The sequence below is a fragment of the Athene noctua genome, chromosome 18 (assembly GCF_965140245.1).
Source record: "Athene noctua chromosome 18, bAthNoc1.hap1.1, whole genome shotgun sequence".
Taxonomy (NCBI): Eukaryota; Metazoa; Chordata; class Aves; order Strigiformes; family Strigidae; genus Athene; species Athene noctua.
This window is the reverse complement of record NC_134054.1, coordinates 13,753,677-13,768,525: the sequence shown is the minus strand read 5'-3', so window position 1 is coordinate 13,768,525 and position 14,849 is coordinate 13,753,677. Positions and strand designations below refer to the sequence as shown.

Here is a 14,849-nt window from a genome sequence, read left to right as displayed (position 1 = left end):
TCCCAGAGCGGCTGCCGGAGCCTCTGTGGTATTTCCAGCGAGCCACTCGGTGCCGGATCCAGCCGCTGGGGCATTTAAAGTGACTTGTGTGGCGACGCGGGACCGTCGGTGGCGACTGAGGGAAGGGAGAAGCTCCGCTGGGAGACGGCGCTGTGGGTCCCCCCCTGCCCTCCGTGGGGAGGGTCCCTGTCCCCGGGGAGGGTCCCTGTCCCCGGGGGGACGCTGCCTGCGGCTGCCCTTGTCCCCAGGGCTCTGCGCTGACCCACGGCCCTGGGAGTGACACCTGGGGCTATGGGGAGGGGGACTGGCTGCCAGCGTTATGCAAGCGGCATCGCCTTTAAATAGACTCTTATTCGATGTTGTCCGGGAGGCAGCGGGGCCGTGGAACATCAGCGCCGCTTCTTCGCTGGCTGCGGTTTTGTTTCCTTCTGCTGCAGCCCCCCCCCCCATACGCTGGAAGTTGTCTAGAAGTTGGTTTGGGGCAAAGGCCTCTTTGCCTCCCCGCCGGCCTGGGAGCTTCTCCCCCCTCTTCATTAAACGGCAGCAGCCCTTTCAGGCGGTGTTTAATTGAATTGTGTAACGTGGCGACGCCGTGGCAGAGCCCTGGTAGTTTCTATGCCAACACAGCTGGGGGGGCGGCGCTGCCTGGGGAGGCAGAAGGGTTGCCTGCGCCGGGGCGACACAGCTAAAACCCCCCAAAGTGGCTGCACACACCCCAAAACAGCTGCACCCCACTGACACGGCTGCACACCCCCACACGGCTGCACACCCCGCTGCCTCAAATGTTTCCTGAAACACTCGTGGAAAAAAAAAATGTTGAGATGAAAAATCCCAGTGGCATCTGATCCGCAGCCTTTCGTCTGGGTCCAGTCGCTTTTTGGCACGAGCCAGCTCAGAGCCGCTGCTGGGGCATCAGGCACAGGAGACACATGGGGGGGGGCACAGGGGACACGGTCCCCGGGGTCTGCAGCCCCGCTCGGTGCCCCCCCGGCCGCAGGTCTCAGCTCCCACCCCGCTGGGAACAACCTCCCGCGTCCTTTGTCGCCCTCCCTCCTGGGCAAACACCGAGTCAGGCCCCGGCGCTGCTTTGGGGACACTCGCGGGGGGGGGGGGGGGGGGGGGGGGGTTCCATTTTCCTTCTCTTCATCACTCAGCTCCCCGAGCTCACCCTGCCCTGCACAGGGGGGATGCCCGAGGGCAGGGTGCTGCCTGCTCTTGGGGGTGGCACTGGTGGTGTTTTATTTTGCAATGCCAGCCCCCCCCCAGCGGCTGGACGCTCAGACCCGCGGGGCATCAGCTGCTGGCTCCTTCCTTTTCCCTGTTCACATGTTTTAAGTGGCCCTGGTGTCACCGTGAGTCACCAGCGGAGAGCTGGAAGAGGCTTTGGCGGAGAACAAGCCTGAGTTTTGATAGCTCAACTGTGGGAAAAAAAAAAAAAATCAGCGCAATTTCCTAATTAGAGCAGCGATGGGAACAAAGCAGATTTGTTAGAGAACTGCGCGCCTGAGTTGGGGAATGTGACCTTTGCTGGCTCTTGGTGCTGGACGGGGGCTGTCGGCGTACGGTGGTGCTTGGCAGTGGCTGAACCACTTCAGCAGTGACTGCTCTGCTCTAGGAGAGCCAGAATTTCACTTTCTGGGGGAAGCCAGACCTGCAGCCGGAGCGGTGCCCAGTGTGGAAGGAGCGCTGGGAAATGGTGGTTGCCCCCGGGTCACCCTCCTTCACTATTTCCCCCCAAACCTGGGCTGGTTTCCCCGCCCCGCAGCGGAATGTGGCTCCTCGAGTGGCAGGAGAAGCCGAGGGCACACGGGGTGGCCGAGCAGGGCCAGCACTGCCGGGTGGCTGGTGGTCTCCGGCCCTTGGCTGCCACTGGGCCACGGGGCCGGCTGCTGTGGGCATGGGCTCCCAGCCACCGGCCGGGCTGCGTGGGGTCCCCGGGGACCCGCTGCCAGGGTGCACCCAGGGCTGGACGAGTCACAGCCCGACGCCAGCAAGAGGAAACAAGTGGAGACCAGTCCCAGGGCTGTGCCTGTGCCACTGAATCAGGAGGAGACGATGCTCCCGCGTGAGCCCGTCCGTGCAGAAAGGCCGGAGATGCCGTGGGGGGAGCAGGGGGACCCTGGGGACTGGAAGAGGCGCGGTGGGAACTTGGCACCGTGTGCTTCGACCCCGAGCGCCAGCGACCCTGCTGCAGCCTCGGAGCCGCGTGGGGCTCTTGTGCCCGGCAGATGGGACCCGGGAACAGGCGACCGGGACCAAGGGGGCTGTGGGGGGCCAGAGTCCCGTGCCAGCCCAGAGCAGAGCTGGCTTTGCTGGAAAGGAAGAGGAGACACTGGGCGGGGGGGGCAGCACCCAAATACAGCACCCGGTGCCCCCGTGCAAGGCTGGAGGCGCTGCCCGTACGCGGCCCCGAGTTCAGCAACGTGATGCAAAATCCCATCATGGCAGTTATGCAAATCACAGAAACTATTCCTGCTATTCAGAAGTCCCGTGTCGTCCCCCCCCCCCCCCCCCCCCCCGAGAGCTCCTTAGCGAGCTGTAGCTCAGCGTTACTCACTCCTGAAAGCAGGAGCTGGGGCAGGAGAGGGGCTCTGGGCTGCTCGGCAGCCTGGGAGCGAGGAGGAACCGCCGACCCCAGCACGTTTCGGGGCTCCCCAGGAGTGCACAGCACTGCTCCCCCCCCCGCTCCCCCCCCGCCCGGCTTAGCCGAGGCTGAGTTTGCTGTTTGCTGTTTGCTTTGAAGCCAAGATCTCTCCCTTCCAAGCCTCCCCGGCTCTCCCACGGCCGGTGCCAGCCCCGCTGCCCCTTTCCCCAGCCCACTCGGTGCCTCCACTCCCTCCATCTTCCCAGTCCCCATCCCAGCGCTCCGCAGCGCTTTGTTCTCCCACCCACTGCCTGGCTCCTCCGTCACTCCGCTCCTCCCTGCGCCTGCTCTCCCCAGGAGCCTCCCGGCAGAGCCCAGACTCCTCCAGCCGGCTCCCCGGCGGCTCTCCGGCCTCTGTCCCCCCGTCAGACCCGCCTGGCTCTGCCCGCACCCTGCCCGCAGCGCGGGGGTCTGCAGGGGATGCTGAGCAGGTCCCCAAACCCCCCAGCCAGGAGTGGGGGGCTGCCAGGGCCACGTTTATTTGCCTTTTACTTAACTGTGCCGCGGGCTCCGGCTTTGCCCCGGGCAGCAGGAGAACCCCAGACACCTCCAGCAAAGCTCTGCCTTTCGCATCCCACCCCCTCGGATGCAGGACCAGGAGCGGGAGGGTCTGGGGGTCCATCCCCTCTCTGCCAGCACCCCCCCTGTGATTTATTGCCATCAGTGCCCCCCGGCAGTAAGCAGGGCCGGGCGCTCTGGTGCGGAGAGCTGCTGCGTGGCATCGGGGAGCACAACGGCTCCCGCCACACAAATACCCCAAAACAGCAACTTTCAGTGCCGGCAGTTTTGTTCAGCTGCTACTGCCAACGGGATCAGGGAAAACCTGCTCAGGGTGATGGGGGGGCCAGTTACTCTGCCATGCCTCGGTTTTCTCCGTGAAATAATCCTGACCTGGTTTGTAAACCGCGGTGAGTCCTGCGAGGCAAAGAGCGAGGCGGGACCTGGAAATCGCTGGCGCCGCCATTTCGGCCTCCGCTGGATTTCAGCTCCCACCCTGTAAAATAAGAGCCTGAATTGTTCATCCTTTGCTAATCCTCAATAAATGGCTTTACCTGACTTGCTGTTCGTGCATGAGGGGATTGAAGAGGCTGAGAGCTGCTGGCACACGCAGGGAATCGCCAGTTTTGTGACAACTTTTAAGTCCTGAGCCTACGCAGCTGAAGGTGTAAACTCGTGTGTGCCTGGAGGGAGCACGGGGAGCAACACACGGGCAAGGGCACACTCCACGTTCCACACTCGACCTTGTCCACTCCAGGGCCGTGGAGCCCGCGGCGCAGGGACCAGCTCTCACCAGTACGAGCAGGGCTGGGAACCCGCAGCCGCTCTTGCCGACACCCCGGGGAGCGGCGGCCGCGCTGCGAAGGGAAGAGCAAAGCCCTGTTGGGGTGGGTGGCTCCTGGCCCCACGTGCTGATGTGGGGTTTGCTGCCCCACCTCCCGCGGAGGTGAATGAGGGGCTCAGAAGAGTTGGGGGGAGAGGGGCCCCCCCGCCTGCTCGGCGGTGAGCCAGGAGCCCGAGCTGAGCGAGGTGGACCGGGAGAAGCACGTCCTGTGCTTGTGGCTGGCTTGGTGTTGCTCAAACCTGTCAGGTTGATTCCCCAGTGACACCCTCCCCCCCCCCCCAGATGTCAGAAAAATCACATTTAAATTATTTGAGAAATAAATAACTCCTGGCGCAGCACGGGGAGGGCGGACAGTCGGCTGCACAGCAGCAGCGTGTTCAGGCTCTGATGGGGAAGCCATCTGCCCCAGACAAAAAGCACGGAAATTTCCTGGTAATCTCATTAACAAGTTGACACCTGCAGGGACACAGGGTCGCCGAGGGGTGGTTGGGTTTGTCCTTCCCTTTCAGTCCGTGTCAAAAAGGAGGAAAAGAGACTGAAGCACCAGCCCGAGGCGTGGCTGCGCAGGCAGCGGGGCAGCCTCTGCCCCGGCCCCGCCGCGGGACCGGGCTGGGCAAGCGGCTCCGTTCGAGATGGAGGCGGCTTCTGCCACCGGGCCCGGCTGCCTGCCAAGGCGCCCGGTCCCCTGCTCGGCCTCTGCTGCTCCGACACCCCCGTCCTCGAGCGAGGAGCCCAGGAGCGAGCAGGCCGCTCGGCAGGAGTGCCGGGGGGCCGGTGAGAGCCGGGGGGGCTGTGCCGCTCTTTCCTCCTGGATCGGCCGGTGAAGTTCAGATCTAGGAGGGATTATAACCCGCCTTCATCTTTTCGCTCTCTCCTGTGCCACAGGAGCCTTCCCTGAGGTGCTGAGGGTGCAGCGGCTCCCCTTGACCCCAAGTTTATCCCCTCCTGTGCCGCCCTGCAGCCATCTCCCTCCCTCCATCCCCCCCTGGGCGGCCACCGCACCCCTCACAGGGGCATTTCGGTGGGTGGTGAGCGTGTGGCCACCTCGCTGGAAGCCCAAAGGGGCTCTTGGCCGTGACCGTCCCCGCGTGCAGCCGCTGCCCTCGGCCACCGCGGCCCCGGCACAGGGCGCGTGACCCGGCCGGCAGAGCTGGCGTGTCGCCACGCTGGTAATTAAGAAGGAGCCTAATGAAACTTCGAAAATAGCACAATTTCCTCCCCACACCTGCAGCCGAGCGGGGTGGATTACATAAATTGGTGTTGCCACAGCAACTTCACTCCACCCGGGGCTGGAGGTGGCCGGTGCCGCGGGTGCCGATGTGCCGTTGCCCCGGGGAGGGACCCCGACTTTGCAAAGGGGAGGGAATTGCTGCGGGGCCGGGTGCCAGCCCTGGCAAGGCCGCCTCTGGGTCAGTGAAAGGCTGCTGGGGCTCCATCCCGCCGCTGTTAAAGATCTGGCCTGGTGGGTTTCCCACCTTGCACCCACCGGGCTTTGCTCCCCCGGCGCAGCCCCCGCGGTGGAAGGTGCCCTCTGAAAAGGAGCACGAGAAGCTCCGGGATGTGCCACGGGGATTTAGGTAACCCCTGAGGGACTCTGCCACCATGGTTACCCTGGGCACGCTCCAGCTGCCGCCGAGCCCTGGGGAGTGAATCACCCTGACAAAAAGACAGCTAGCAACAAAAAAAAAAAAAAAAAAAAAGGTAATCAAAGCAAATGTTACAGCACGAGGCAACGGCAGGTTTTTCCTGCCATGAATTCCCAGGGTGCTCCGTGTGGCTGCGGGGCAGCAGCTCTGCCTTGGGCTCCGGCACAGCCCGGCCAGCATGGGCGGCACAGGCAGCACGGGCAGTACGGGCAGCACGGGCATTACGGGCAGTACGGCAGCACGGGCAGTACGGGCAGCACGGGCAGTACGGGCAGTACGGGCAGTACGGGCAGCACGGGCAGCACGGGCAGTACGGGCAGCACAGGCAGTACGGGCAGCACGGGCAGCACGGGCAGTATGGGCAGCACGGGCAGTACGGGCAGTACGGGCAGCACGGGCAGCACAGGCAGTACGGGCAGCACGGGCAGCATGGGCAGTACGGGCAGCACAAGCAGCGCGGGCAGTACGGGAAGCATGTACAGCCATTGCCAGTCAAGACTTTTTGACATGGGAAAAGCTCGGGTTCACTGTAATTTGGCAAATCTGCCTCTTAATGTGAGTCTAAAAAATCCCTGGCTGCTCCCAGCCAACGACTCGCTTTGGGAGCAGGGAGGTTCGAGGAAGAAAGGTTTTCTGTGCTCAGATTTCCTGGGGATAAGGAGAAGCAGGGGATGGGAAGAAAGTGGAGCGGCTGTCTGAGAGCAGGCCTAGATGCGAGAGATTCTCTGAGGGTCGTCCCAAAAGGCCTCTTTTATTATAAGAAATTACAAATCCTTTTATCTTCTTCACCAGAGGAACAGCTTGTTTGAATTGCTGGGCTGTCACACTGGAATTAGATGCAAGAACCCCCCACATCCATGACGTAGCGAAGAACTTACATAACGTAACTAAAAATAAGGTGATGGAGATGTGGAGAGAGGCACTCTCTTCCCGGACGCTTGATCTGAAATCCTGCGCCGGCACTGGCAAACCAGCGCGGCACTGGTGTCCGCCCGAGGGAGCAGCCTCCTGCCAGAGCGCTGGGATGGAGGGGGCCCGGCTGGGGAAGGGGCGCAGCGAGGTCCCTGCGCCGGTGCCGTCTCCTGCGGGAGCTTGTTCCCAGGTCCCCCCTGAGGTTCCATCCCGCCGCCGCTGTTCTCAGCCCCAGAGGGAGAAGGTTAACTGGCCACTGCAGGAAAATGAGAAAAATCCTTCTCAGGGGCTGTAAATCAGGGGCTGTATCTCTGTTCCTTTGGAGTGTGAAATCTCCGAGGGGGTAGAAGCCAAAATGGGACCCAAACGCAGCCAGAGCGAGCGGTTGCCTTCGGCGCCCCCACACCGGGGCCGGGAGGCAGAAGGGGAATAGAAACGGGAGGTTTGGGGCCGAAGTATCGAGCGGCTGCTCAGGCTCTTGTTCTCGGAATTGATGGAGGAGATGACAGAAAAAGCCGCGCTCAGACGCTTTAACTGTTTCACCACTTCTCGGGGCAGAGAGGAGGGTGAGGAAGGCGAGGAAGGCTCGGCCTGGAGATGTTCCTCCTCTGCACGGCCGCAGGCACGTGGGGACAGTCCCGGCCACGTATGGCCCCGCTTTAACCGTGGGTCACCCTGGGGGGGGCCGTGGGCAGGGGGTCGTGGGGCGCTGGCTCCGGGGCACGGCCTCGCCCCTCGTGTCCCCAGAACCTGCGTGGACGTGGCTGCCCTGGCCCCGGGGACGGGGACACGGGGATCCGTAGCTTTGTCGTCCCGCGGGGACCCGGCGGCCGGGAGGGCTGGGAAGGGCTTCCTGGGGGAATTGCGGGGTGACACGGTGTGACGGTGTGGGGACAGCGTGGGGACAGGCCTGGGTTGTCTCTCCTCCTCCCGGGCGGGTCTCCCCGCGCCAAGGACGAGCACCGGGGCTGTGCCGGGCCGGGTGCCCACCGTGGTGACGGCTCATCCCTCCGCTGCCCTCCCGGCCGTGCCAAACCAACACCCGCAAACCACCGGCGCCTCTTCCTCTTCCAGCTGCTCCTCATCCTCCCGGCCCCGCGCGGTGCGGCGGGGGGTCAGGGCACGGCACCGGGCGTGGGGGGCACAGCGAGGGTGTGGGGTTCAGGGGGGGGTGTCTAGGGGCTGTGGGGTACAGAGAGAGAGAGAGGGTGGGGTAAAGAGGGGGTAGAGTGGGGGGTACAGCAGGGGGTGTGGGAGGGGGTGTGGGGGAATGGGATGGGATGGGATGGGAAGGGGAAGGGGATGGGATGGGGAAGGGGATGGGATGGGGTGGGGCACAGCAGGGGACAGCAGGCGGGTTATAGGAGGGGGCGCAGCACGGTGCATCCCTCCTGCCCTCCCCGGGCCCCCGTCGCGCTCGGGCGCTGCCCCACCGCCCTGCGCTGCCGTCACCGGCCGGGGCGCGGAGCCCGGCCCCGCCAAGCCCGGCCCAGCCAAGCCCGGCCCAGCCAGGCCTGGCCCAGCCCGTCTCCTCCCCTCGGGGCGGGCCGGGGCGGGCGGCGGCCGCCGGGAGCTGATAAAAGGCGGCGCGGCCGCTCCTCCGCGCTCGGCTCCGCGCCCGCCGCTCGGCTCCGCGCCGCTCCGCACCGCTCCGCGCAGCCCCCGCCGCCCGCCCATGGTGCTGCCCGGCCCCCCCGGCATGTCCCGCTCCGAGGAGGTTCACCGCCTCACCGAGAATGTCTACAAGGTGAGCCCCGCCAACAGGTGCCGGACGGATTTGGGTTGTGGGTTGTTTTATTTTTTCTCTTTTATTATTTTTTTTCCGCCAGCCCCCCTCCCCCGGTCCTTCCCATCCTCCGCCGGGTGCGGGGCTGCGGGGCGCGGGCGGGAGGAGCCGCCGCCGAGGGCCGGGGCCGCCCCCGCTCCCCCCGGGGGATGCTCCGGGACCGGAGCCGCTGCCGGGGTCCCACCGCCCCGGGGCCCGGGGGGGGGGGTTGGGGCAGCCCCGGGCCCCCCGAGCCCTCCCGGGCCGCGGCGCTGGGGGTGGGGGGAGCCCGCGGGGGCCGGGAGCCTGCGTGGGAATTTGGCTTTATCCCGCGGGCGCTGCTGTCCCCAAATCACCTCGGTCCGGGTTTGCGGCCGCCACTCGCCTTCCTCCGGCAGTTAGGAGCGATCGGAGCTTTTCCTGTGCCTTGGTTACAGCTGGAGTTTGTGAGCATCTCCTTTTCTTGGTGATTTTTTTTCGCTTTGCTCCCCGTGTCATGAGAAAAATAATTTATGTGCTTTAATTTTCCTCGTGAAGGAAGTGGTTTCTGCTCGGCTGGGTCCTGTGACCGAGTCTAATAAAACCTTTCTAGCCGAACATGTAATGCAGGATATCATTTGTTAAACTGGAAAGCTTGCACGATTTCCTGCATTTTAAGTGCTTAGATTGAGTTACCTGGGAGCATTAAGCAGGAAAAAAGAAAAAAAAATAAAATCCTCTGTTAGAAAAATTCAGTGCAAAAAATGCCAAGGTGGTGAAGTTCTGAAGTCTTGGGTCTGGGGATCTGGGGGCACAACAGCTGCTCAGGAGTTAATGGCACCTGAAATCTCAGCTGCTCTGGGTGGAGAGCAGGACGAACGGAGCTGTTGGTGTTTAACTGCAGCGGGGGGCCCGGGTCTCTGGGGCTCCCTCCAGCCCCTACGTGCAGCCGATGCCCCCGGGCTCACTGCTGGCGGCCGAACTTGGCCTTGGGCAGAGCCCCATGTTTGTGTGTCACCCCGGGAGCTGCCCCCGGCCCGAGCGACGCTGTGGCGGGTCTGGGGACAGTCGCTGGGAACGGTTTCAGGTGGTGACTCAGTTGTTTGAGGTGTGTTCTCTGAGGACCGTGTTGATAACAGGTTTGTGGAGCAGGTCACAGTTTCCCCACGTGGGACAGCTTGGGCCGTCGCAACGGCTGCGCTTAAATGCAGTTTGTTCCCCCGAGAAGTGAGGGGTGAGCCCTGGCCCGGCTCTTCTCCTGCCTCTGACCATCGGCTTCATTGTCCCCGTGCGGCTCAAGAGGAGCCGAGGGCCCCTGGCCCGGAGCAAGCGGCAGCGCCGGCTCCACCGAGGCCTTGGCTGGTCTGGCTGAAGTGCAGAGGGTGCACGGGGGCCTCTTGGCCTCAAGAGCCAAAGATGGACTCGAGGAGTCCAGAGGTCTCCGTCGGTCAGCAAACGCTTCAGCTTCTCGGCGGGTTCGTGGGAGCAGCCGGGGTGTGGGGAGCGAGGACGTGGAGCTGGAGGCAGATCTCGTGGTTTGACCCGTCGGTGTCTCTGCACGGGGGGCTGGAGGAGGAGGGTCCTGACTCCATTTGCGTTTCCTGCAGTGGACGAGGAGCCTTTTCTCCTCCTCTGAAGATGCTTTTCTTGGCCTCTGGAGATGTGGGGGGGGGGGGGGGTGCAGGAACCGGGTGCTTGCCTGTTTCTTTGAGGGCTTGTGTGACCTCCTGGAGACCAGCGCGAGGGCTGGAGGCCTGGGGACCATGTGGATTCTCCAGAGCTCTGTGTAAACTTGGAGTCTCCAAAACCACCTCCAGTGCTTCGCAGCCCCATCGCCCAAGTATGAGTTTTGGCCCTTGTTTTTCTGGTACGTGCCATAGCCTTGAACACCGCTGTGGTCAGGAGACAGCCCCGAGGAAGGGGAGCGATGCCGGGGGAGGTTTGGCTGTTGCCTCCTCACAGCCACCGACCCCCAGGCTGGAGGGGCACCCGATGGGTGCCTGCCCCACACTTTGCTTCCAGCCACCACCATCATCTTGCTGGATGGCAGCAGCCGGAGCAGGGGGCCGAGCCGGTTCCCCGTGAGGTCTGGAGCAGGAGGCGGCAGCTCCCCGTGCCAGGCACCCTCTCCCCGCAGGCTTTCCTGGGGCGTTTCGGCTCGGGAAGCCCATTGTAATCATTTTCCAGAACCAGCGCTCACCCTCGGAGTGACTGTGCTAATGAGCTGGTGGAGGAGCTGTCAGCCGCCCCCTCGCCGATGCTGCCACTACAGGCAGCTGCCTACACATGTGTAGTAATTACAGAGGGAGACGGAGGCTGCTGGCACCTTCCGCCAACGTAATCCCACCTTTCCTGGCACTGATTCACCTGCCTGGCCCCTGTTGTAGCAGCGCAGCTGGTGGGGGCACGGGGGGGTGACACCTCTGGGGCTGTGGGCGCGGGGCTGGGCGGGTGGGTGGGAGGGCAGCGCGCGGGGCCGCTGCCCCTGCCCCGCTCCCCAGCTCCGCTCAGCCCTCGCACAGGGCTGGCTGCTTGCAGAGAAGAGGGACTGGCAATTCTTCCTTCCCCCGAAGACAAATCTCTCATTTATGACAGGTTAGATTATTGCCATTTACAAGCTAACCTCCATTTCATTTTAAAGCCATTTCTCCGTGTGGAAGATTGTTTTGCAACGGTGTATGAATAGCTCCGCGTTTGAAGAGGTGTTTGCTTAAAAACACCCCAAACTCAAAGCCTAATTGTCTTGCACAAATGCAGGCATAATTCCTGATAGTCATTTGCTACACATCAGCTGTAATAAATGTTATTGTCGGCATAACAGCCTCTTGCCTCATTATCTCCAAGTCCAGAGGGAAGGGGAGCGATTCCTGCTCGAGTGAATCAGAAGGGACGTTGTGGGGGTGTTTGGCAGCGGAGGGATGATGTGGTGTGAGAGGGGAGGAAGGAGCTCGCCCCTGGAGTGGGCCTGTGCCCCCCCAGATCCCCTGCACTGTGCCCCCGGCGCTCTCCTTATGTTGGGGCTCCCTGGGGGCTGGGAGCTGTGTGGGGCGGTGGGTGGCAGCACCCCCCCGCAGGCAGTGGGCACCGAGAGCGGGTCAAGCGCCGCCGAGTTTCGTTCCCTGCAATAAGTGAGGAGGGTGGCGGGGGGAGGCCGGGCTCGTCCTGCCGCCTGCGGGGCCCGGGCCTGGCGTGTTCACGCAGGGCAACGCGCTCTTCGCCGGAGCTGCGTCTGCGCAGGTGTCTTGGCTCTGCGGCCAAGTCCGTCCGACGCGAGGCTTTGGGGTGGGCTCCGGGTCCTGCACTGCTGCGTGGCACTGGGGGGGTGCTGGGGGGCTGCCCTCGCCTCCGTCCCCTCCACCTGCAGGCCGGGACGGCGGTGTTCAACCTCCACTGAGATGGTGCGGGTCCAGGTTGTTAAAACTTGCAGATTAAGAAGTGTTCTAAGGAAGGTGGCTCCTAACTTGCCGAAGGTACCCCAGGTTGCTGCCCGTGCTCCCGCGGCTCCTGCCCATGGGAGACGCAGCTCCCTGGGATGGAGGCGGCCCCTGGCTTCGCCTTCGGCGCCTTGTTGCGTTGAGTCTGCTCGTGGCTAAGGTTTCGCTCCCGTGCTGCTCGTGTTGCAGGGCAGGGCACGGCGTGGGCCAGCGCATGTCAAACGTGCCGAGTCCTTCCAGCTGAAGCCTTTGGCCCAGTCGAGGTCTGTGGGGAAGGGGCTGGGGGATGGAGACCCCAACCCCGGGGGCTGGGGGAACGGGTCGCCCTCGCAGGGGTGACGGCTGGTGGGTGCTGATGAGGTGTTCCCCCGCGGGTGCTGTGCGCCAGCGTGCCGAGGGGCTCTGCGCGCCGTGCGTGGCCCCATTCCTGTTTCCTTCAAGCCCAGACCCTGATTACAAAGATTTTTCAGAGCTTTTTCCCTGAAACTCGGGTCCCTTCAGCCTCTGACACAACAGCTAGTAGAGAGGTACTGCCTTTAGATGGGGCCTCCAGGGTTTTCCCCCCCTGATTCCCTTGCTCCTGAGCTCCTTCTCCAGCAGATTGTGCTGAGCCCTGGTTGTGCCTCCGGCCTTGGGGCAGGACCCCGTGAGCTGCAGCTGCAGGACGGTGGCTCGGCCGTTCCCACTGGGCGAGGGGCTTCACCCACAGCCGGGGAGGGAGCCGCTCGGGTTGTGAAACGCTGCCACTGCTCTGTGCTGTGGTACACCAGGGCACCGGGGACTTCGGTGGGATGGGGACGTTCCCGTGGGTGTGTTGTAAGCAGTTGAAATCAGCCCCACTAAGGAGTCCAGCAAGGCTCCCCTCCCCTCTCAGCAGAAACTTGGCTCTTAGAACTCCGGGGCTGTCTTCTGCTGGCGCAGGGCAGGACGAGCTGGAGGCAGCGCTGGGGTTTGTTTGGGCATTAAATATTAATACAGAAATAATGAAGGTGTTCCCACAGCAGGGCTGACCCATTTAGAAACTGAACTTCCTCCTAGCTGAGCCGCTTTTGCAGCGTGACTGTGGTGTAGTGGCAAGTCCCATGGTGCTGCCCTTTCTTTTGGCACGTCATGGTCACATAATGTCCTGCTGCCACCCGTGAGTCACCCAGGAAAGCCGTGGGTGCCGGGCTGAGCCCAGGCTGCCGCTGCGCAGTGTCACGGAATCACAGAGTGATCAAGGTTGGGAAAGACCTTGAAGCTCATCTACTCCAACCATGAACCAAATCAACCTTGCAAGGAGCCCTCGCACCTTTCTGCTGCGCAGAGGCATCAGAAAATGGGTTTAGGAAAACATGGAAGTTGTTTTTTAGCTCAAGGTCCATCGTTTGTGCCAAGGACGTCCCCAGCACGCGCTGCCCGGGCTGTCCCGGGGAGGGGGGTGGCCGGGAGAGGAGCGCAGGGCACGGTGTGTGCCGCGGTGTCGTGGTGATGCTCATTCCTCAGTCGAATCCAGGAGGCTTCTCGCCTCGATCCCCCGTTGTCTGGCCCTTTGCCGTGCCGCTGTGTGGAGGAGAGACTGGCCATGGAGCCCGGCTCTAATGGCAGCTCTGTAATCAGGGCTGCGTGTACGCTGCCGGCGGCCCGACGCGGCCGTGCGGGCTGAGGTCCCGTCCCAGCCCTGCGGGGACGCGCCAGCGGTGCTGAGCCCGGTGCCTGGACGCAGCTGCTGACCATCTCCTGCCCCAGAGAGCAGCGCCTGCTTTTTATGTTGCTTGGTATTTGGTTTTCAGAGCTACCTGGAAGGCTGTGGGGACAGACCTGAGGAGAACTGCACAGCCTGGTTTGAATTTCTTTTTTAAAGGCCCTGAAGGAGGTGTTGTGCAGGTCTTTCCTAAGCAGGAGAAACCTGATATAACCTGAACCAGCTCCATTTCCAGCTTGTTCTTGGGGAGGACTTAAACTTTTACTTCAGGGCTGACTTAGAGCAGCTGGCAGAGCCGTGCTGTGGTGTGGAGCCCGCTCAGAGGGGAGAGACGGGGACCTTATTTTCTGTTGCCTCTTCTCCGCCTCATGCAGCGGGATGATGTCCTGGAGACCTCGTGCTTTGCATTAGTTTCATTTTTGGCAGCCGAATAAAGCCGTGCCAGTCCCAGAGAGCTGAGTGGTATTACCCAGGGAATTTAGTGCAGTGGAACAAAGCAAAGCCCTTTCAACCTTTAGCTGCCAGGTTTTTTGTCTGTGTTTTTTCTAAACTCTGCCCAGGCGGCGCGTGGAAGGCAAACAACTTGCGGGTGGTGCTGATGGAGCAAAATTGGAGGAAGAACGAGATTTGCTTTCGTTACCCGAATTTCACAGCATGTCGGCCTTGCGGTAGGGTCCTGCAGACCTGGCTGCTCCTCGCCCGCGGAAGGACGGTCCTGGCAAAGCCCACGCGGGCGCCTCCACCCTCCTCGCTCCGTGGGGCCGGGGGGGGCGACTGGGGGTGCGTCTGCCAGCGATGCAGCATCACAGGAGCAGTTCCAGCACCTTGCTGGCTGACTTGGGCGTGTGAAGCGATTGCTCTTGAGCATATTCCGTGCCATAAATATGTTTATTTTTCAGTATTTTCCTTAGCAGCTGGGAGCTTTCAGCTTCTCACCTGGAGGGGGATGGATGCGAGGGTGTGTTAGTTCTGGAGTCACCTTCCTTTCCCACCCTGGGAGTGAGAAGGCGGCTTGAAAAACTATTTTTATCTCTGTAGTGAAGAGCCCTTTTCAGTGCTCTCATCCTGCCGGGCTGTTTTTGTTGGAGTCTCTAGACAATGTCTTAAAAACATTGACTTTCAGCAAACTTCCTCCTAAGGTTTCACGAATTTTATTTGGCCGACAGAGTTGCCTCTCCCCTTCTATCCCCCACCTTCTCCCAGCGGGTCAGTGGGAGCCTTTCTGGGGACTTTTTTCTCTGTTTATTGCTTTAAAAAGGCTGCTGGTCAGTGGGGAGCAGGGTCCTGCCCTGAGCAGTGCCTGCAGCTGCCGGGGCTGAGTCGTGCTTTGGTTCCCTCCAGTTTGGGGAAGAAGCGCTGACTTTTGGAAGGGGATTTCCTTGAATCTGTTCCACCACATCCATTCCCACAGGACCCGCGGGTCGAGAGAGCAGCTCGGCTGCC

The 14,849-nt window shown here is 62.5% G+C and overlaps 1 protein-coding gene across 8 annotated transcripts in view; it reads left to right on the top strand.

Moving 5' to 3' along the window:
- Nucleotides 1-8,163: 8,163 nt before the first annotated feature.
- Nucleotides 8,164-14,849, top strand: part of BAIAP2 (BAR/IMD domain containing adaptor protein 2) — a 44,737-nt gene continuing 38,051 nt past the window's right edge. For all 8 annotated transcript variants that reach the window (XM_074921755.1, XM_074921752.1, XM_074921750.1 and 5 more), the window contains exon 1: nt 8,164-8,291. In XM_074921755.1, coding sequence (XP_074777856.1) covers nt 8,220-8,291 — 72 coding nt within the window. In that variant the 5' untranslated portion in view covers nt 8,164-8,219. The remainder of the gene's footprint in view (nt 8,292-14,849) is intronic.